General features: G+C 37.6%; 1 protein-coding gene across 2 annotated transcripts; it reads right to left on the bottom strand.

Moving 5' to 3' along the window:
- Positions 1-254: 254 nt before the first annotated feature.
- Positions 255-18,617, bottom strand: LOC120529467 (tryptophan 5-hydroxylase 1). Of its 2 annotated transcripts, XM_039753288.1 has the most exons (11): positions 18,086-18,617; positions 7,966-8,094; positions 7,270-7,453; positions 6,273-6,373; positions 5,931-5,998; positions 5,555-5,751; positions 5,166-5,301; positions 3,969-4,095; positions 3,537-3,632; positions 1,575-1,708; positions 255-1,422 (listed from the first exon to the last, which is right to left on the bottom strand). In XM_039753288.1, the coding sequence occupies exons 1-11, from the start codon at positions 18,173-18,175 to the stop codon at positions 1,248-1,250; spliced, it is 1,437 nt and encodes a 478-aa protein (XP_039609222.1). In that variant the 5' UTR covers positions 18,176-18,617; the 3' UTR covers positions 255-1,247. The 2 variants fall into 2 exon arrangements, with proteins under 2 accessions (XP_039609222.1, XP_039609231.1); XM_039753297.1 differs by lacking the exon at positions 7,966-8,094 and having other exon boundaries at positions 18,086-18,616.
- Positions 18,618-19,117: the final 500 nt, after the last annotated feature.

Genomic DNA, 19,117 nt, shown 5'->3' with positions numbered 1-19,117 from the left:
ATCAAAAATGCTTACAGTGAAAGGTGCATACAATGCAATTTCCCAGAACTAGTTTTTACAGCAAGAAGAACACTAAAAAGAAAAGAAAATCTAGTCTTGTAAGAATATAATCAGTGTTTTTAAATATTGCTTTTTGGTAAATAACAATTTCTCCATGAATCAATTACCCATTGTACAGTACAAAATAGGGAACTATGCAGACATTTTAATCACAATACTAATTACTCATAATAACTATACAATGAAAAATTATAAATAATACTTTTATTGCAATATATTGTGACTTCTTTGCACAAGAATGAGATATATTTTCAATAAGCACATACCTTTACAAATGAAAACTACAATATAAAGTAAATTTGAACAACTGTATGTTTTGTCCAATAGGAGAGGAAAACCCACAGTAACTTTGCTTTTCATGAATGGAAGGAAGGATCATTTTCAAAGGTATGGCCAATCATATGTATATATATGGATCAGCATAGCTGCTGGCTCACTTCTCCTGTGTTTTATACACCTACAGAACTTATTTTAAAGGCATCAGGGGCCAAATGAGACCAGATCTCAAATTTCTAGCAAAGAAAAGGTCTAAGTGAATAAATATCATAGATGGCAGCATTAATGATTGTGATTTTAAGGATGGTATGGGTGGAATTGCTGCTCAATTGCAGAAGAAAGTTTGCATGGTTTAAGGATCAGTCATGGCTGAATGTTGTTAATGTATCACTGCTGTTTTTGATAACTTGTTCAAAAAAAGGCTGGTGAATAAACCCACAAAGCATAAAGCTTAAAAGTTATATTCAGGTACACTGGGTTGCCTCCCTGCCACAGAAGGAGAGAGGTAAGCAGGATAAAATGAGAGGAGATTGCAGGTTATCAGCTGTGCAAGGGCAACAGAAAAGCCAGGGTGTCATTTAAAGAGAGACAGAATGGATTCTGACCAAGACCATAGTATTTGGTTACACAAAGAGCTTGAATTAGGGCAGAAAAGCTAAAGTCACAGTAAAATATAGTATCAGTGACATAAGGGGCATTGTGCAATTGTATAATGCCAGTAGAGGTGTCATGAGAAAAAAGGCAAAGACAACCAATACCAAAATAACATCTCATATGAAGAAAATTAAGTTTTTAACCCCACATAGATCCCCATCAACTGACACTTTGGCATGCAGGAATATATGCCAGCATTTGAAAGGTACCATACTGGAAACATACTAGCACATACAAAATTTAGAAAGTAAAATGTTTCACACTCCTATCTGACTGTTCATTCGATTAAGAGCATCACTGACAATGTCCAGTTCATGCTGTAGCTCCTTGACCACCCCACAAATGCTCTTGGTGTCCTTCAGGATGTCCACGCTCTGTGTGTAGGGATTGTAGCGAACTGAAAAGGGGCGCTTTATGGTCTTTGCAAACTCCCTGAAGACAAAAAAAAAAACACAAAAAAGTTCTGTGTTACAGAATAATTGGCAGTAGCTCTTGGTTATGATATACAGTACCTTACAAAAACATTGCTTTAATGTTCATCTTTTACTAAACGTCATGTTTGACTTGCATAGCTACCTGCTTACCTCATTTTTTCTTTGGCTTCCTCAAAGCTTTCTGAGATGAAGTAGACTTCCTGGAATGTTGTGATGATGCACTCTTGCTTGCAGGTGACTTTGGGGTCAAAAGGCTTCATCTTGGAGCTTCCAGAGAGTGCATGCTATTAGACAGTACGAAAGTGCAAAGATCTGTTTAGTGCCACATGCAAATATCATTAAAAGTAAAAAGAAAGAAACCTCATAGTCCTAAATAAAACTCATTTAAAAAAGTATTTTTTTTTAGATAACATTAATGAGAACACTATGAAATGATTAGCTGAAATATGAGGTGACTGAAAAACTGTCAAAACATATTTAATGAGTTGTGCAGTTAAAACATTAAATTCATTTATCTACTGTCTTAAGCACATATTCGGAACAAGATCATAGTGAGCTGGTGCCTATCCCAGCAGTATCAGGTGAAATGCAGTTACTAACCACGAAAGAGAAGTCGGATGAAACATATAAAAACACTGCTACTTGAAATCCATTAATAATAGCCTGAGAGCATGTGTGAGTTCAAATGGTATGGAGGTTGAACAATGCCAGTGGAACACACCTGAATCTATAAATGCACAATGCACAAATAGAATTTGCAAAAATGATAGCATGGGTGATAGCACAAACCAATTATGATAGAGGCAGTAGCACACAGAAGACTTTTTTGGAGTTGTCACAAATGACACATAGTGGCTGGCATCCCAATAAAAATGGATGGTTCCTTACCTGAATGGGAAGTCTATAGGTATAGATGTGGATGGATGAGCATCCTGCCCAGGTTGGTTGATGGTTCTTTTTCTTTGATTGGCCAGGTGGCCATTATAACAGAAGGACAAAGGGAGACTACACTGGGCGGTAGCATCCCTCGTTGGAACTCACATTTGTACACCCAAAGGGCATATTGAGAGCTGTAGTCCTGATGGGCAACCCTGTTGGGGTACTTGGATGCCACCTGGAGGAGCTGCAGGAGAGGACTATCTCTGCTTTGGGGGGCTTCTGCCTGATTCGGAATTGCTTCCATTTTACAATGCTGTGGCACCTGAAGTACTCCCAAATCCAGCTTAGAAGCCATCTCACTTTAATAATCCCTATCCTGCTGGGGATTAGTGCAGTGGTAAAGCCAAAAATTGAAAAGGCGGGGAAGCAAGCCATAAGCTATTTTTTAAATGAGAAACTTTTTGTGGACCGGGGCATGTTCATTTGGTCTCTCTTGAAGGTAAGAGTGGCTCAATTTATTGTCGATCAATCAAATATTTGAGGGGGTATGTGCCCAATGATACAAAGATCACATAAAAGCATGATCTGGCTTCTGAATGAGGCAACTCCCATCAAACCTTCCAGTTTTACCCCTAGATTAGTTGTGGAAGAAACCAGAAAAGAGCTGTACTGTGAAGGAAGCAAGCTATTTTTTCAAATAAAAATAGTCATTTTAACCCATGACTGCACTGGTCTAATTGTGTCTGGGGTTTTGGAGCTTGGTGCTGCCCCCTAGTGGTCATACAATGCATATGAACATGGTCAGTCCCACAGAGTTGATGGTACAATGTTAGCTGATGCTCAATCAAAAGCTTACTGAATGTCTTGTTAAAGGCTAAAAGCTACATATTTTATAATTCACAATAAAATATAGCAGCACTAGTCATTTCAAAATCATGCAAACAGTTGTTTAAACTGATAGTTGACATAGGATTCAAATGGAAAGCTTATCTAATTTATATTATCATTAACTCAGTCCTTCAGAAATACCATTCAGATTTTTTCCTTTCTTGCGTTACATTTTTCACTTTGTTATCTTTCCTTTCACAATGTGGCTGCCCTACTTTAGTACAAACAAATCTATTAACATTACCCATCTTCTCCACTATAATTACACATGTAATATGATAATTTTTTGAGATGGCCAACTTCTCCAAATGTTCTTAAGCTTCTTTTTATTTCCTAATTGCTCACCTTGAGCTCACTGATGGATGAAAGCAAGCCAGCTCCATAGGCTCGTAATTGACCATCCTGTTTACATAGTCCAAACTCCACTGTGAAGAAGTAGCACTAAATGGTAAACAAAAAAAAAAAAGATTTTTAGCAAGAATTTCCATTACATTGTACATAATTATACCCTGCTTCCACTTCACTGTTTATTCTGAGAACTTAAGAGTTCAGCAGATATAGGAGTAAGCATTAAAATGTCATCATTTTAATGCAATCTTCAACAATTCTGTAACCTTGAACAATTCTTCTGCTCTGTATTACTCTGGAATGGGGACCATGAAGGCCATAGTATAGAAAAAGACTATCTGGAGTGTTATTTTCTGGAAGAAGTGAGGTTTTCACATATGAAACTGCCTAACCTTGAGGAGAAAAACCAAGTCAGATACTTATACTCACTGTGGCTAGTTTCTGGACAGCTTCATCTGATGCTCCAAGAGAGGCTAGACCAATTTCCTGAGAGAACTGGGCAAAACTTTGCTCAGCAAGTAAAGGAACATGTCCTAGTAGCTCATGACAAGTGTCTCTAAGAAATATAGAAGGACATATCAACATCCATTTATCCATCTGCAGTATGTGGTCAGATATTTTCTGCTTTTTTTATTTCAGGACTATGGGAAGCTGGAGCTCATATAGGCAGCAATAGGTATTACAAACCAACACATGGCAAGTGCAGAGTTTTGAAATTGGACAATGGAAGGAAACTGGAATTCATGAAGATTACTGAAAACATGCCACACATAAGTAACTCCACAAATCTAGTTACTGGAAACCTGAAAACTAACCACTGCACCACGGAACTGCTTACAGATCAGCATCTGTCCCCAAAATAAAGTGTTAAATCCCTTTATCCTGATTGCTTTTTATCTGTGAACATCAAGCTCAAGACATTAGCCATCTGTGCAGCAAATTTTTTCATATAGGCAAAGGTGACACTTGCCTATCCAACCACAGTACAGTAACCAGTTAATCTAACATGCACATCTCTGGAATGTTTAAGACTACTTGAAAGACTCAAGAAGAGAATATGCAAACTCCACATTGACAACAATTAGGCTAAGATTCAAACCCAGTCTCAAGGAGTTGTGAGGCAGCACAACTAACTATTTTGCCATCATGCTGCAAGTGTTAACCTATACCACATTTAACCGATGTTTGTAAGTTTCTGTTGAATAGAATTTTTTACACAACTTCTCATACAAAAGCTTACTGGACAGTTTCAGGCATACTCAGTCTATCTAAATAAAATTTAATTTTAATTTATTGTAAATTGGCTATGATTGCTTGCATGTTTATTCTAACATTAGTAAAATGCAGAATATATGTGACAGAACTCTACATTTTAAATATATTTTTAATTCTGGTAAATTGTTTATAGTGAGGTCCAGATGGGAATTGGTTCATTAAAAAAAATACTTTTGTTTTCTGACTCAAACTCAAAACAGTCATGCTTTACTGTGAACTACAGTAGTTTGGGATTCTGTTGCTACTTGAATTTCTGCATTGTTTTGTTCATCATACCTAAAAGCTGCCTTATACAACCTATAACAGAAGATTCCCTACATTATAGATCAATTTGGAAAGATAAATACTTACGGCTCAGGAGTATAAAGAGGGTCAGAGCTGTGGCGTACATACTGGGTGCAATGGAAAACTCGGAATGCCAAGCCTGCCAGGAAATCTCGTGGAGAAAGGTACCCAGCCACGGGCCGAATAGTGAAGCCTGTGCGTTCTGTAATAGACAGCCCACAAAATTGAATGCACATTATTTCTTATTTCCCCACGACTCTTAATTAAAACTGTAAAAAGCAAGACAAAAACACAACACTCAAAAAAAGCAAGTGTTTTAAATTTACATGACCATAGTAAAATATTTTCTCAGTCAGAATTTAGATATCATGTTCCTAGAACTAAGAAGAAAGCTTGTATTCACCAATCACTCAGATAAGCCAACAGTCCTCACTAAACACAGCCATGGGATCTACCTTTGAGGAAACAGGATACATCTTCCAGCTGGGGAATGTTATCTTCGCGGTAGCCACAGTGTTTAGTAAGAAGTGGCAGGTTTTTCAGATACTCTCGACAGGCATGGCTTGGGTAAAGCTTGTTGAGCTCCCTGAAAACTGTGCCCCAGGTCTTCACCTCCTCTTCTGTGAATTCAATCCGTGGAATGGGATCCCCACTAGAAAGAGAGACAGTTAATAAGATTAGCAGACAACCTCTTGCATCAAAATCCCAATAAATCAGTTTGACAAAACCATCATAATAGCAGCTCAGTATAATGGACATTTGAATTCATGTCCTATGTCTTTTTGCACTATCACTGACAATGTGAATTCAATGTGTAGAGGAAAAGCTTACTATTTGTAGCTCATGGCCAGGTCTGCAAAATACTTTCTTCTTTTGCGGTAGACATTATCTTTAAATCCCTAAACAACAAAGAAGTCCATCAGTTCTGTTATGGAGAGCAAATTTGACTCACTGTTTTAAATTATAAGTGTCTGAAATCATCAAGTCAATTCCCTAATATCACTAGTGACACAGAGAAGTCACGGAAATTGCTCATCTAAGTCTGGTAACACATAATAGAAAATAGCAGGTAGCAGAATACCACCCGGCACATTTTCCTGTGCTGTTTCATCCAGACAGAGAGAATTGTTGATGTCCCGACGTGTAGAAACTTGAAATTTCAGATCTACTTACGGGATGGTCGGCATCCAGGTCTGAGCCATACATCAATACTCGATTGGCACATTTATCCAGGTCTGAAATCTTCTTTGGGAACCATGGTACACTGTCCATATCTGCTCAAGTAAAACAGTCCTCTGTGAATGTTCAGTTTTCATCAGACATGACTATTATCAACATGGTCTCCTTAAATAACCACACCAAAAGCTTTTACTAATTTTAAATGTTTGACTCTTGGAATACATTTTTTCAACATGGCAACATATTTGATACAAACTGATATGACATTCAAGATGTTAAACCTTTATATCTGTCTATCCATTTTATGATTGTGATTAGTCTATTTAAAGTTGCTAGGAATCTTTAGTCTGTCCCAGCAGCATTTAGTACATAACATGAACCATTTCTGGATGGAATGCTAGTCCACTGCAGGGCAATGTCATCAACTCTTGCTTAGAGATGTCAGCTACCAAAAAGCACATCTCTACATATTAAAAATGGGGACAAGATTCAAATCACACAATGAGGCAGTAGCCCTAGTCCAATGTGCCACCTTTGGTCTTCTGGATTTTTCAAAATCAACCCTGCTCTCAGGAAGAGCATATAACGCTAGATAGACTGTCGAAACCTATGAACTGTGAACCTAACTGGGTTTTCACTTATCAAGTGTTAATAGTGCATTAGCATTCAGGGCTAACATAGGCACAGCAGCTGGAATGCAGCCTGAAAATGTAAATGTTTTCAGAGAGCCAGTTAGATTTCAGTAAGGGTATTTCAGGGCTCACCTAAGCAAGCTGAGCTAGTAACAAGAACAGCACATCATTTACTGTGAGAAAAGGAGGGACTAGAGAGGTTTACACTGTATGTGTCTGTGTTTATTGCAACCAAGCCTACCAATAAATGCCAATTATGGATTAAATAGCCAAAAAAATCCTTATTGAAATGCATTTTGCCTCCTTGGACAATGTTAGCAATTAGTTGACTGTTAAATATTGTGTTCCAAATCTCTTACCATCATCTACTAAGCAAGAGTTGTCTGGTGGGTTCATGGATACCACATTCACGTGGGAGCGTAGCATCTGAATGATCTCGTTCAATTGTTCTCGGTTGCTGTCACAGTCCACAAAGATCTCAAACTCTGAGTTACGCCTCTTTGACTTGCGGGACTCAATGTGCACAAGATTTACATGCTTCTCCTGCCAGCAGAAAACATTTGTAAGCAGTGAGTTCACTTTTAAGATACATTTCATTCATTAAAACAATAGCTGTACAGGTAATGTTGCATATGTATCAGAAACTTGAAGATCTAAAAGTAGAATAGTTGTGAAAAGAAGAAAAAATTGAGAAAACAGAAAGTAAGATAACAGTTTAGGATGTGGACTTTGTGGGATTCCTAATGAGTTACATTATCATTCTAGATGGCATTACTTCATATTAAAGTCTTATCTGTTTATAATATCTGGACTATTAGTGTAATAGAAGGAACTGAAGGGAACAGCAAACTAGAGTGACTGATTTTACACAATTAAGCTAGTATCTATGAAATGTCTGAGATGTCTGTTTCTCATCAGCCCTTGTAAGTCACGCCAGCTTTCCTGTGCTCAGTTAAAATCAGTGTACCACCTGTTCCACTGAAGAGACCTTCTGATAATGCTGTATCTCTGCTTTGCTATTGGTACAGCTACACTCTGCCTATTTGCTTGATTACCTGAAACAGTTTTAAGGCCTTGACCAGTCCGCCCACCTCATTCTTCAGCGAGAAGACCATGGCCGCCCTGCCTCGGTCAGAAGAGATGTTCATATTCTCTTCAATCTTACTGAAGCTGGACTTGTTCATCTGTGCCAGGAAGCAAAATAAAATGGGGATGGTCAGTGCCACTGGTCAGTGGCCAATAGGGCCCTTACCATGATAGTTCGTGTGGCTAATGTAAAGGCCAGTGGTCCTTTTGATATATCAGCGTGGGCTAAAAGTAGATACTGCACAGGAAAAATATTATTAATTAGAGTATTACTTGTACTATTAATATTGTTATTTGTATACCTTCAGTTACACATTTATGTATTTCAAGTAGTCAATGCTGTATTTTACTGAAAAACACCAGGCGCTAGCCTATTATTAATGGAACAGCAAATGTGAAACGTAAAAAGTGCTTCTGAAATTTCTGAAAAAGAATTTCTTCACATGTCATTTTCATGTTTGCCATCAGAGGGCACCTTAATATAAATGTAAAAAAAAGCCAATGATCACATTGCTGTTGAAATTAATGGCAGTGTGACTGTTGCACCAATTGTATTTTACAAATAAAAGTATCCCTTTTATGTGTACCCTTATGCCCCTCCAACCTGACAGCTGCCAGCCCTTATACGTCTGCTGTGCTTTCTGTGTGCCTTACATAGTAATACTAACTAAGATCAAACAATTTTATAAGAGGGAGAGAATGAGTCAGCACCTGAGAAAGACAATAACCACTATTAACAGCGATTATGAACTGGACAGCATTTGTGTGGGATATATGTTTGCAGACAGAGCATCACTCATATTCATACTTTATCTTAACAAATGAAACATGCAGAAGTTGAGGAACACAATAATGCCCAAGCCTTTCCATATTTTTCCTTTTAATCCTTGCCTTTTCATAGCTTTATATGAAGCTACTAATAAACTTGCTTTAATGAATAACCTCTCTGTTAAAGTACAGAAGAATAAGGCATGCTTACTAGTTTGTTTTTTTTTAACTATTATATTAATGCCAGATTCACTGCATCAAAACAAAGCTACCACCTTGTATTATTATTATTATTATTGTTATTATTTAGAAGAGCCAAGTCATTTATCAGATTCAGATTTTGAAGACGTTACATGTATTTTCTTTGTTTACAGTTTCATTTACTATGTGCTTTTGGGAAAGGCTGCAGCTCCCACAAATCAAAACCAAATTATTCAGGATCAATAATTAATGGATGAACAAAATGTACAAAAGCTGTATCACGTTGGTTTAGCATCACCGACTTCTCATTTAAAAGCCTTGCTATATACTTCTCAAGAATTAACTTTAGAATATTGCTTTTCAAATTCAGGTTTACATGTATTGTAATTTGTAAAAAGCATAGCATAATTCTTACTTGCATGTTTGACCAACATGCAACATGTTTCCACTTTTCAGCACCACGATCAACAAACGTTACTGTAACATACAGTAGTTTAACTGGAAAATGAATATTTCCAAATTCACAAGTATTGTGCCTTGAAGAATGAGCTCTTTTAAATTGCCAGTGTCTTACTGGGCTGAGCTGCAGACTGTAAAGGTACTTGTGAAACAGGACGGGGACTTGATTAATTATATCCATTCATCCATTTTCTGTGCCTGCTTAAATCATTTCATAATTCTCCTCCTACAGATGTGGGAAAAAAGAAACACAAACTGCTCTACATTTCCAGCTATGAACTGTCTTTAGAAAATATTTTGTCATAAGACTTGTTTAGTAACATAGAGTTTATTTTTTATTTAAATTGGATTTTCTCTGTGATCTGATATACCTAACAAACTATCCAATAGCATAAGTAGACATTCATTTAGGTCCATAGTACGGTGCACATTTAAGCACATTTTGAAGGGGTTTGGCGTTGCTGTAACAACTGGCCTCCATATTTGAATTGAGGATGAATTATGTTGTGCACATGGAAGTCCTTTAGATATGCACATTTAAGAACTGCAGTAAATGTTCATTCATCCATTTTCTATGCAGTGTTTATAGGAGATCACACAATATCAGAGGAGTGTAAGGTGCAAGGCAAACCAGCTCAGAACTGAATGCAAGTCTCTCTCAGGGCAAAAACTATGTCTGGACAATTTAAAGTCCCTAATTAACCCAAGGCCCTGTGAAGCTCTCTTCCAAGGTCTGTGTTCTATTAACTTTTGAACGGACACTATCAGTGGGCATTAAACCCAAGGAATGGTATAAGGGGTCCTTACTGAGCTTAGGAGGTTCATATCTTTGATTTAGAAAGTAATACTGCACTCTTATGCATTAATTGCTGTGGTATGTACAAGCAGACACGATGTTCATTCAGCGGATTAGTGAATATCACATTTACAAAAATTAGGAGAATCAAACAGGCAACATTCTGTTAAATCATAAAATGTTATTTTTTAACCTATTGCATTTTTTGAACTACTTAACATTAGGCTTGACCTAGGGATGGTCCAAAAAACTATTAACTATTTTGTACATTGATACATTGACATTGATATGTCAATGTCAGTTTCACAGGATGCTGGACGCAATCCTGACAGCACCGAGTGAGCACAAGACAGGAACCAACCCAGTACACAAGTCCAACACAGTCACTAATATGTGCTTTACTGAAATCCTAGAATCCATAATGCCTCTCCAGAGTACAACTATGTTATTCACTTGTCAGTTTAAGCACTAGAAGTTTAGATTATTTGTTCAGGTTTGCATAGTGAATCAGCACCACTGCTCACACCAGCAAGCTTGTGCTTTAACTGGTGGGATGAATGAAGGCCATGGCTTTACATCACATAAGCACACTTTTGTTAATTGTGGCACTTAGGTTAGGGCTAGGTTAGTCCATAAATATGTAATGTTTTCTCAAGTCTCTTACTTTAGCAACAATGAATCTTACACTGTTGTCTTTATGCCTCTATGAAAGCTGTCAGCCTCTTACTGATTATGTGCATTCTAATCAGACATGTAATTGTTAGCAATAAACCATCTAAACCAACCTATAGGCTGTCTGTGAGGTATACTATATAAAATAAAGATTTGCTCATTTATTTATATGGAGGGGGATACGCTGCCTACTGTACCACTTTACCATCCAATTTAATTTGTGATAACACTATGTTGCTCATAAAGTAACCCTAACCAAAACTTAGCATTTTTTTCAATTGATTTCTTTATTATGAAGGGAGAAATGTGCACTACTAGGAATTAATATTGAAAAAAAAATCTTTAATATAGCTTAGAATTTTGCAGACACTAATGTTTTCATACGTTTAAAAGCCACTAATGGAAAACCTCAGTTACTCCGCTTTGACAGAATTTAATTACTGAGCCAGGGATTTTTTTTTGTTTTGAGATGGAGAGAAAACGTACACAAAGCAACCATGCTATAGACACAAACTGTGTGTTTCTGAAAGGAGTCAGAAAATGAGAAAGTTAAGCAAAAAAAAAACTATTGGCGGAATACAGTTATGCATGCATGCATTTCTGTGGAATGTATTTTCTATTAACATTAAGGGATGGATCATTTCCGGGATGGTACGGTGGCGCAGTGGTAGCACTGCTGCCTTGCATTAAGGAGACCTGGGTTCGCTTCCCAGGTCCTCCCTGCGTGGAGTTTGCATGTTCTCCCCGTGTCTGTGTGGGTTTCCTTCCACAGTCCAAAGACATGCAGGTTAGGTGCACTGGCGATCCTAAATTGTCCCTAATGTGTGCTTGGTGTGTGTGTGTCCTACGGTGGGCTGGTGCCCTGCCCAGGGATTTGTTCCTGCCTTGCTCCCTGTGCTGGCTGGGATTGGCTCCAGCAGACCCCCGTGACCCTGTAGTTAGGATATAGTGGGTTGGATAATGGATGGATGGATAGGGATCATTTCATAGGCAAGATAAGAGATACCAACCATCTATAAATTTTCCAACCTGCTTATATGCTTCAGGACAACAAGACGCCAATTCCCACCCCTGGAGCCCTGAGTGCAACATGTGCAGCAACCCTGAGATGGAAGGCCTAACAAGACCCTATGAACTATGCGGCTGATGAGCAGGTCAGTGTGTGGAACTGCAAAGATAAACCTTTATTGCCTCAAATAAAATAACAGTATTGATTATGTCATTTAGAATAATCTGAATTGTACAATTAAAACAAGTAATTATGGTCACAATAAGTTGTGCTACTTAAAAAATGTGAATGGTCACCCTTTGATTGAAAGCCATGCAGATGTATTATCAACTTTACAAAGCTAGAAAATATTCTTGTCAATAAGTTGGATTGGATATTGTATAAAATGTTTGCATGCAGCACATTCTGACAAAGACGGGCCACGTTTTTAGGAATGAACAGCCGCTCATTATTATTAAGGGAATCAAAGTAAGGCAAACATGTATATGAGTCCACAAGTTGTTTGCTCACTGCATTTGTCATATTTGAATTATCTAGTGTCATTATTAGAGGCTATTTATTCCAGCTCTTCCTATCTCTCGGCTGTGCTCAATTGAATTTTTATATTGTCTTAATCATAATTTGAAATTAACTGTATCTTGTTTATAAGCATTGCTATTATATTTTAATTACATATGGTCTGTGGCAACAGCAGGTGTTAGGTGGTAATTTGTAGTAAATCTGCTTACTTTGCATTGGATGTCTGCAATCAGCTAGTTTACTGCAGTGTTTGTTCAGTTTGTTTGATTTGCTAGTTGCTCAGCAGCCTTTCATAATTAGCTCTGTAAGGCAGTGGCTTTCATTAAAGCACCCAGTCCATAGGCATAGCTCAAGCTGTGGTGTTTATCTAGGATTTCTATATGGAGTTTACTTTAGTGCTGTTGGGAATTGAGAATCATTTTGTCATCTATTCAAAGAAGTGCTAATTAACTCCTATTAAATGCTGTATCTGCAATATTTAAAATGTGAATCACCAAAAAATTGGAAACATGATTTTCATTGTTAAATTAGTCCTTCTGCCTGAGTAAAAAATCAGAGTAATGGACGGGTGCCCTGTCCAAAATTTGTCCTGCCTTGCATCTTATGCTAATCCATCCACGTGACCACCGTCTGACGAGACTATAAAGAATCTGTTCAAATTGTTGTAATGTACAGTATTGTTGCTCTTGAAATGAATGCTCAGAATAATAAATCATATTTTATAAAAACAATTTGGCATTTGAAATTACTCACTCTTCAATAAGAAATGATATTTAAATAAACATTACTCTATTTTTCTTTGAATATTTCTTAATCCAAAGCTTTCAGTGTGTTGGACAACACTTTGAATTTAACAATACCTTAGAGACACTAATAAGATGTCTTCTTAGTTGTTGTGCTAGTATTTTTTAAAATACAAAGGATGTTAGTTTGTATATCATTACATAGGTGTTGAAAACATGCTGTGCTGAATTTGAAATATTTTCTAGAAGAGACGTTGATTTGCATTCTTTTTAATAAGCATAAAACAAAAACTATTTTTCCTTTTAAGAAGAGGTATGTTATGAGAACTCTAGATCTACAGGCATGAGACTGACAAATTGTCTGCATAACTTTAAGAAGTGTATGTCTAAGCCAAATGGAATAGGATTGGGCTCCTCCAGTGGACTTTATTATGACCATGTAGGTTCGAGACATTTTTAGTATCTCATTTATTTGTTGCTATTGTTGGCACCGCATATTAAGTAACTCCTGACTCTCCAAAACGTGTGAGGACAGTCAGTCCTATTAGTAGGCCCCAAGGTCTGCAGGTTTTGATTATACTCAGCTTTTACATGGAAGATCCAATTCTGCCTTTTGCTGAACTGTTTAAACTGATTTTTATTACATCCTGATCTATTTAGTAAAATGATCATTTATTTAGTTTTTTGTTGTAGTGAATTTAAGCTGAGTTCAATACACACTTTATAGATCTGTAATTTTCTCTCTCTCTGATAGAACAAGTTGATATCTCTATACTGTCTAAGTAGCTTTTGATTATGAGTTGCGAGTTATGATTGGATGGCACACTACTGCGCTTTACCTCCAGAGACCCAAGTTTAACTCCCATGCAGTCTGCAGGTTCTTAGCCTTTCTGCATGGGCATTTTTCTGAAACTGTTTTCACCCCAGTCCCAAAGACGTCCATGCTTGGATAGTATGAAACAACAAGCTGGCATGGTGTGTGATTGAGTGTGTTTGTGTGTGTGTTCCCCTTAATGGACTAGTAGGTTTCTTGCTTGCACCTACTACTGCCCAAATAGGTATGAGCTTCCCATATAACTGAAATAGATAGATGAATAATGGATCCTCTGCAGCCAAGTATTCCATTCACTGCAATTAAGTGTATTGGTGGAAAACTGCCTTTCTGTAAAAAAAAAAATGATCATAGAAAGTTAAATAAATAATTTATAGATTGTCCTCCTGCCATGATGTTTAGAATCGCTCTACAGATTAATTGTGAAAGTTTAGCTTGGCTTCTGAAACATTAAAACACGATACCTAATTAAATAACTTCAGTTTAAGGTGTAAATTAACATTAATCATTTTTTCTTTAGTCATATCGACATTAAACATGAGTGTTACCTTTTTAGTTATGTTATATTTTACAAAGGTTGGTCCCATCTACATCATTTACAAAAATCCTTTGATAACTTTTTATAAGAATTGACAAATGACATCTTGCTTAAGAGGACTTCTTAAATGGGAGGATGATGTGCAAAAATAGCCAAAATGAAGATGCACGTGATGGTGATGTTTTGAAGCTGCACGTGTCAGTGAGGTCTTGTGATGGTGATGTTTTGAAGCTGCACGTGTCAGTGAGGTCTTCTAATCCACCATGAGTCAGAGCAGTCCATAGCGGGCTGTTATGCCTGCAGGTTTTCTTTCTCCAGGTCTGTGCCAACATCACTGTACTCTGGCAGATGAGCGACTCCAGGTTACTCTCCAAGTCACTCGCCTTTGTACCCAGCACGACATATTTTCCACAGTAAAGGTGGCAAGTTTAACAAAGTCATAAGTATAAGAAAGGCTCGGTTGTCACCACGGACTGTTTCATGGCTATTATGTGTTTAGCTAGTCGTCTTTTTTAAAAATTGTATCCAGTCAAAAATGCGGGATACGCGATTCTCACTTGTCACATTTCTGTAGCTATCTGTAGCTATTAAGAAATGTTTGCCAGTCCCGTATACTGACCATTGATAGAGTAAAGCAAACGGAAGGTTTTGGAATTTAATTGTTAGGGATTTAATAAACAATAACAGCAATACCCCCCGTTTTTTGTTTAACACATAATGCACTTTTATTCCCCTACGCAAGCTGGCTGATGTTCTGTTAGTTGAATAAACGGCTGAGTGAATATATTTATTTTATAGCACGTTTTCATACAAAGTGATACAAAGGATCACAAAATGCCTCATCAGAGACGTTTCACAGAAATCAAACAAGTAAAACAGGCTGCTTTCTGATTTCCCAGACGCACGGGTTCTTGACAATGTCGTTTTAAAATTACGAACTGAAGTCAGTTCATAAACTTATACATATATCGTAATGCAAAAATAAAAACCACCTTACTGTCGTTTAAATCGCGACGTTGCTCTAAATTGACCTAAGGATTACTAAGTCATTAATTCGCTGAGAACTGAACGAAAACTAAAAGCACACGTAGCACCTTCTACCTTCTATGTATAGGACTGATCAAATGGGTTAAGTTCATCTTATTGTCAATAAAGGGGGCTTTAGAACAATCGTCTATTAGGTGACATCAACAACCCTACCTTAATCAGACTGCAGTTTTATAAATCAGACATGTTTAGAAAAAAATAAGGCAATGCCCGACGAGTAAGAACAGACTGATACAAATTACAAATACAACACATTCCATTCTGTTCTCCCCTTTATATTTTTATCTCAAAACTTGAAGCTAAAACCCAAGTTTTAATCTTACATTTTCATATCAGTTCCTCAATAGCCTAGTTTTCTACAGCACTATGTGTACACTAAACACCACAGCGCATATATTTCTAATACTAGAAGCTTTAAAGGGAGTCAGATGATCGGCTGACTCTGGTACATTACAGGTACATTAAAAACTAAATTGCGAAAGTCAGTTTACAGACTTAAACGACTTTTGGAATGGAAAACGTGTTAAACTCGTAACAAGGATGTCCTTTCATTACGTGTTCTGCAGCATGAAGGGCGTCCAGGTTCGCGTGCCTCGCGTGTTTATTTTAAATTTGTCGAGGTAATAGTGGTCTAGAAACAAACCAAACTCTTTTCGCATTTTTGTAATCATGTTATCTACATTAATCCGGAGATTATCGACTTTTACTCGTGCCGTAATCAATCAATCGACACGTTGCGCTCAGTTTAGTAAATCCAAGGAAATAGCTATTGGACAACGTGCTGAAATCGGTAATACGATTATATCAATGCAGAGTAACATGGTCAAACACGAATTCTGAATTTCGTAAATAATGTGTGATATTATTATTAGTATACATTATTTCTGGAAGAAAATGTTTCCGACGTTACGTCTGATCGTGGAAAGTCATCACTCACGTCCCTGAAGATTTTTTTATGTTTTTAAAGCGTGGCTCGGCGTTGCAAATAGAATAAACAAGTAAATTGTTTAATTTTTTTTTTTTCATTTTAGTCGCCCCCTAGATTCGAGTAGCCGCCTCTTGTCTCGGCTGCTAAATACTGAAGAAGAGGTGGCTATGCTTGGCATGGTTATAATCTCTAAAATGTGTAAACTTAACAGGCTCTTTTGAGATTTCATGTTGAACATCTGATAACTATACAGTATACATCTCATAGTCAACCATTTCAGGACCTAAATTGCAGTAACCAGCCATGAATGCGTGGTCAGTTCATCGTAGGGCACGCTCGCAGTAGCTTTCCCTTGGACATTCTGAGTTGTCTGTCAACCTGCAGTATTTAATCGTTATGTTTTTTTCCACGCATCCAATTCCTTGCAATCTCGTCCAATTTAGGGTCCGGGAAGCCGGCTCCCACACTCTTAAAAATACTGGTTCTTCAATGGCACGTTACCGGATTACAAGGTTGAAAGCCATTGCTTAAAAAAGATCCATTTCATTCTGGAATGGTAGTACTGGGTGTTGTACCGTGTTAGCCATTATGAATGTAGTGAAATGTCTAGAAAATTTTACATATTGCCTGAAGAACGGGCCTGAGTTGCCTCGAAAGCCTGCATATTGTAATCTTTTTAGTTAGCCAATAAAAGGTGACATTTTGCTTGACATTTCACCACATTCTGGAATGGTCTAAGTTGGTTCTTTGAGCCTTGAAATGGATCATAATACGTGATCGAACTGGAGGAAGCCTTACCGAGGTACTCAAGATCGTTTTCCCTTTCGTCTGTCGATATGAAGCTGTAAATCGTAACTCTGTTCCTTTCTAATAATGTTTTAACATACGTCTGTAAAGAGGCGCACTACGTGTTGCTGCCAGCATGGCAAAGATGCCGCTGTGCCTATCTACAGCTGCACCTCTGAAAGTGCTAGGCTTAAAAAAAAAAGCCCGGTAAATGAGATGTCCGTTTGAAGCCAGTCGCTTTTCAATTACCTTCTGAAAGCATAGCGGAGCCGTTTAGCGAGGGATTGAGATCAACAAATCTCCAACGCACAGCGTCACCAGCTTAATCTAACTGGACCGTAAATCACGTGCATATAAATTTCCATAAATATTATCAACTGGTTTGCGGTTTTGGGCTGCACAGAGAAAAATGCTATACAGGTAGAAAATGCGTAAGAAAAGACTAGGATTTAAGTGCAGAAGTTTAATATGAAAGACATTGAACAGTTTTCATAGCATGGAAAAGGGGCAATCGAAAAGAGAACCCTATCAAGAATCCCCCTTTTAAGTGTACAGTCTTCTTTTAATACGAGCTGCTAGAGACAGGTGTGTAGCCATTTGGATCGATTTACAATAATATACATATATGATAATGAACAGATAAGGTGTCTGGCACTGTAAAAGCTTATGAATTCTTAATTTTAAGAACAAAAAAGCGCCGCAGTGTCACGGTTTGTCAGAAAATATAAAACCCGTGAGACTGGAGCGCACATTTCGTTTTCTGTGCCGTCAGCGGCGGCGGAGTCACGTACCTCATTGTTGAGCTGCTTCTCCTCAAAAGTCGTATTCATGGAATCAAAGGATCTTCCTCTCTTTGGCCCCTCAATTCTGTTTGAGTACATAACGGATTCAAGTCTTCTGAAGTACCGGCGTGATGATTCTTTAATCTTTTCCCAGGAGAAGGTGAGGAAATACCAAAAACCTTGCCTACTTTTTTTTTTCCTAGAGATGATCTTACCGTGGATATTTCCTTTATAGGAGGTTACTGGGACCCGTTCAACTTTTTTATCACAGTTTCAGAGTAGTGTCCCAGTTTCAGTAGAACGTCTGAGTCTTCGCAGGACTCACCGAGATTTGAGACGTTTATGTTATATACGTCTGTTATATAATACCTCAGCCCTTAGGTTTCTTACAGTATAAGTATCCTTTCGAGCTCTTTGTCTTGTATAGAAATTTCGTCGTACCTGTTGCTCCTTTGTTGCTAATCTCTGCTCTCATTTGCCGTCGTGTGGTATTTATGGAGGGGGAGTAGAAACTTCGAGCGCCGAGTAATAATCTCATCCTTAAGCAAATGGAAAAAAGTCGCAGGGTCGCGTCACGTGGGCGTAAGCAAGCTATTGAGTACATAATCTACATTAAAAAATAATAAAGGGGCTGTGGGTGGTAAAGACAACTAAAATCCTTGGACACGGCGATCAAACAAGCCAATGACGAAAGTCCGTTTTTGAATTAAAAAATTCACATATTCAGAAAATGTTGCCAATGGATGCTATACATGTCAGTTTCCGTCCATGTCATTTTATTCGTATCAGTTATGACGTTTGTCTCTTGTGAAATTTGGCCTGCCAAGATTGGGTAATTTATTGCGTTTATATTATATTAGTTTAATTGTCGCTAAAGGACATGTAGACCGTGTGTGCTTAGATGTATGCTTCAAATCGTGTAAAATGTGAGCCTTTTCCTGCATTTTGGAACACAGGAAATATAATCATCAGTCCAATGTTAAATGAACTATTATAATGTTACAGTAACTTTTAAAAGTGTATATATAAGGAGTGTTTCCA

Source organism: Polypterus senegalus, chromosome 1, assembly GCF_016835505.1.
Source record: "Polypterus senegalus isolate Bchr_013 chromosome 1, ASM1683550v1, whole genome shotgun sequence".
NCBI classification, from domain to species: Eukaryota; Metazoa; Chordata; class Cladistia; order Polypteriformes; family Polypteridae; genus Polypterus; species Polypterus senegalus.
This window is presented reverse-complemented; position numbering and strand designations above follow the sequence as displayed.

What these genes read in the sequence shown, in the direction of transcription:
- LOC120529467 (XM_039753288.1), bottom strand. Translation starts at nt 18,175, where the DNA reads ATGTACTCAAACAGAATTGAGGGGCCAAAGAGAGGAAGATCCTTTGAT. An exon ending in AGGCCTTAAAACTGTTTCAG is followed by an intron (nt 7,454 to 7,965) that starts GTAATCAAGCAA and finishes TTCTGCTGGCAG; the next exon opens with GAGAAGCATGTAAATCTTGT. An exon ending in TGTATCCTGTTTCCTCAAAG is followed by an intron (nt 5,302 to 5,554) that starts GTAGATCCCATG and finishes TGTCTATTACAG; the next exon opens with AACGCACAGGCTTCACTATT.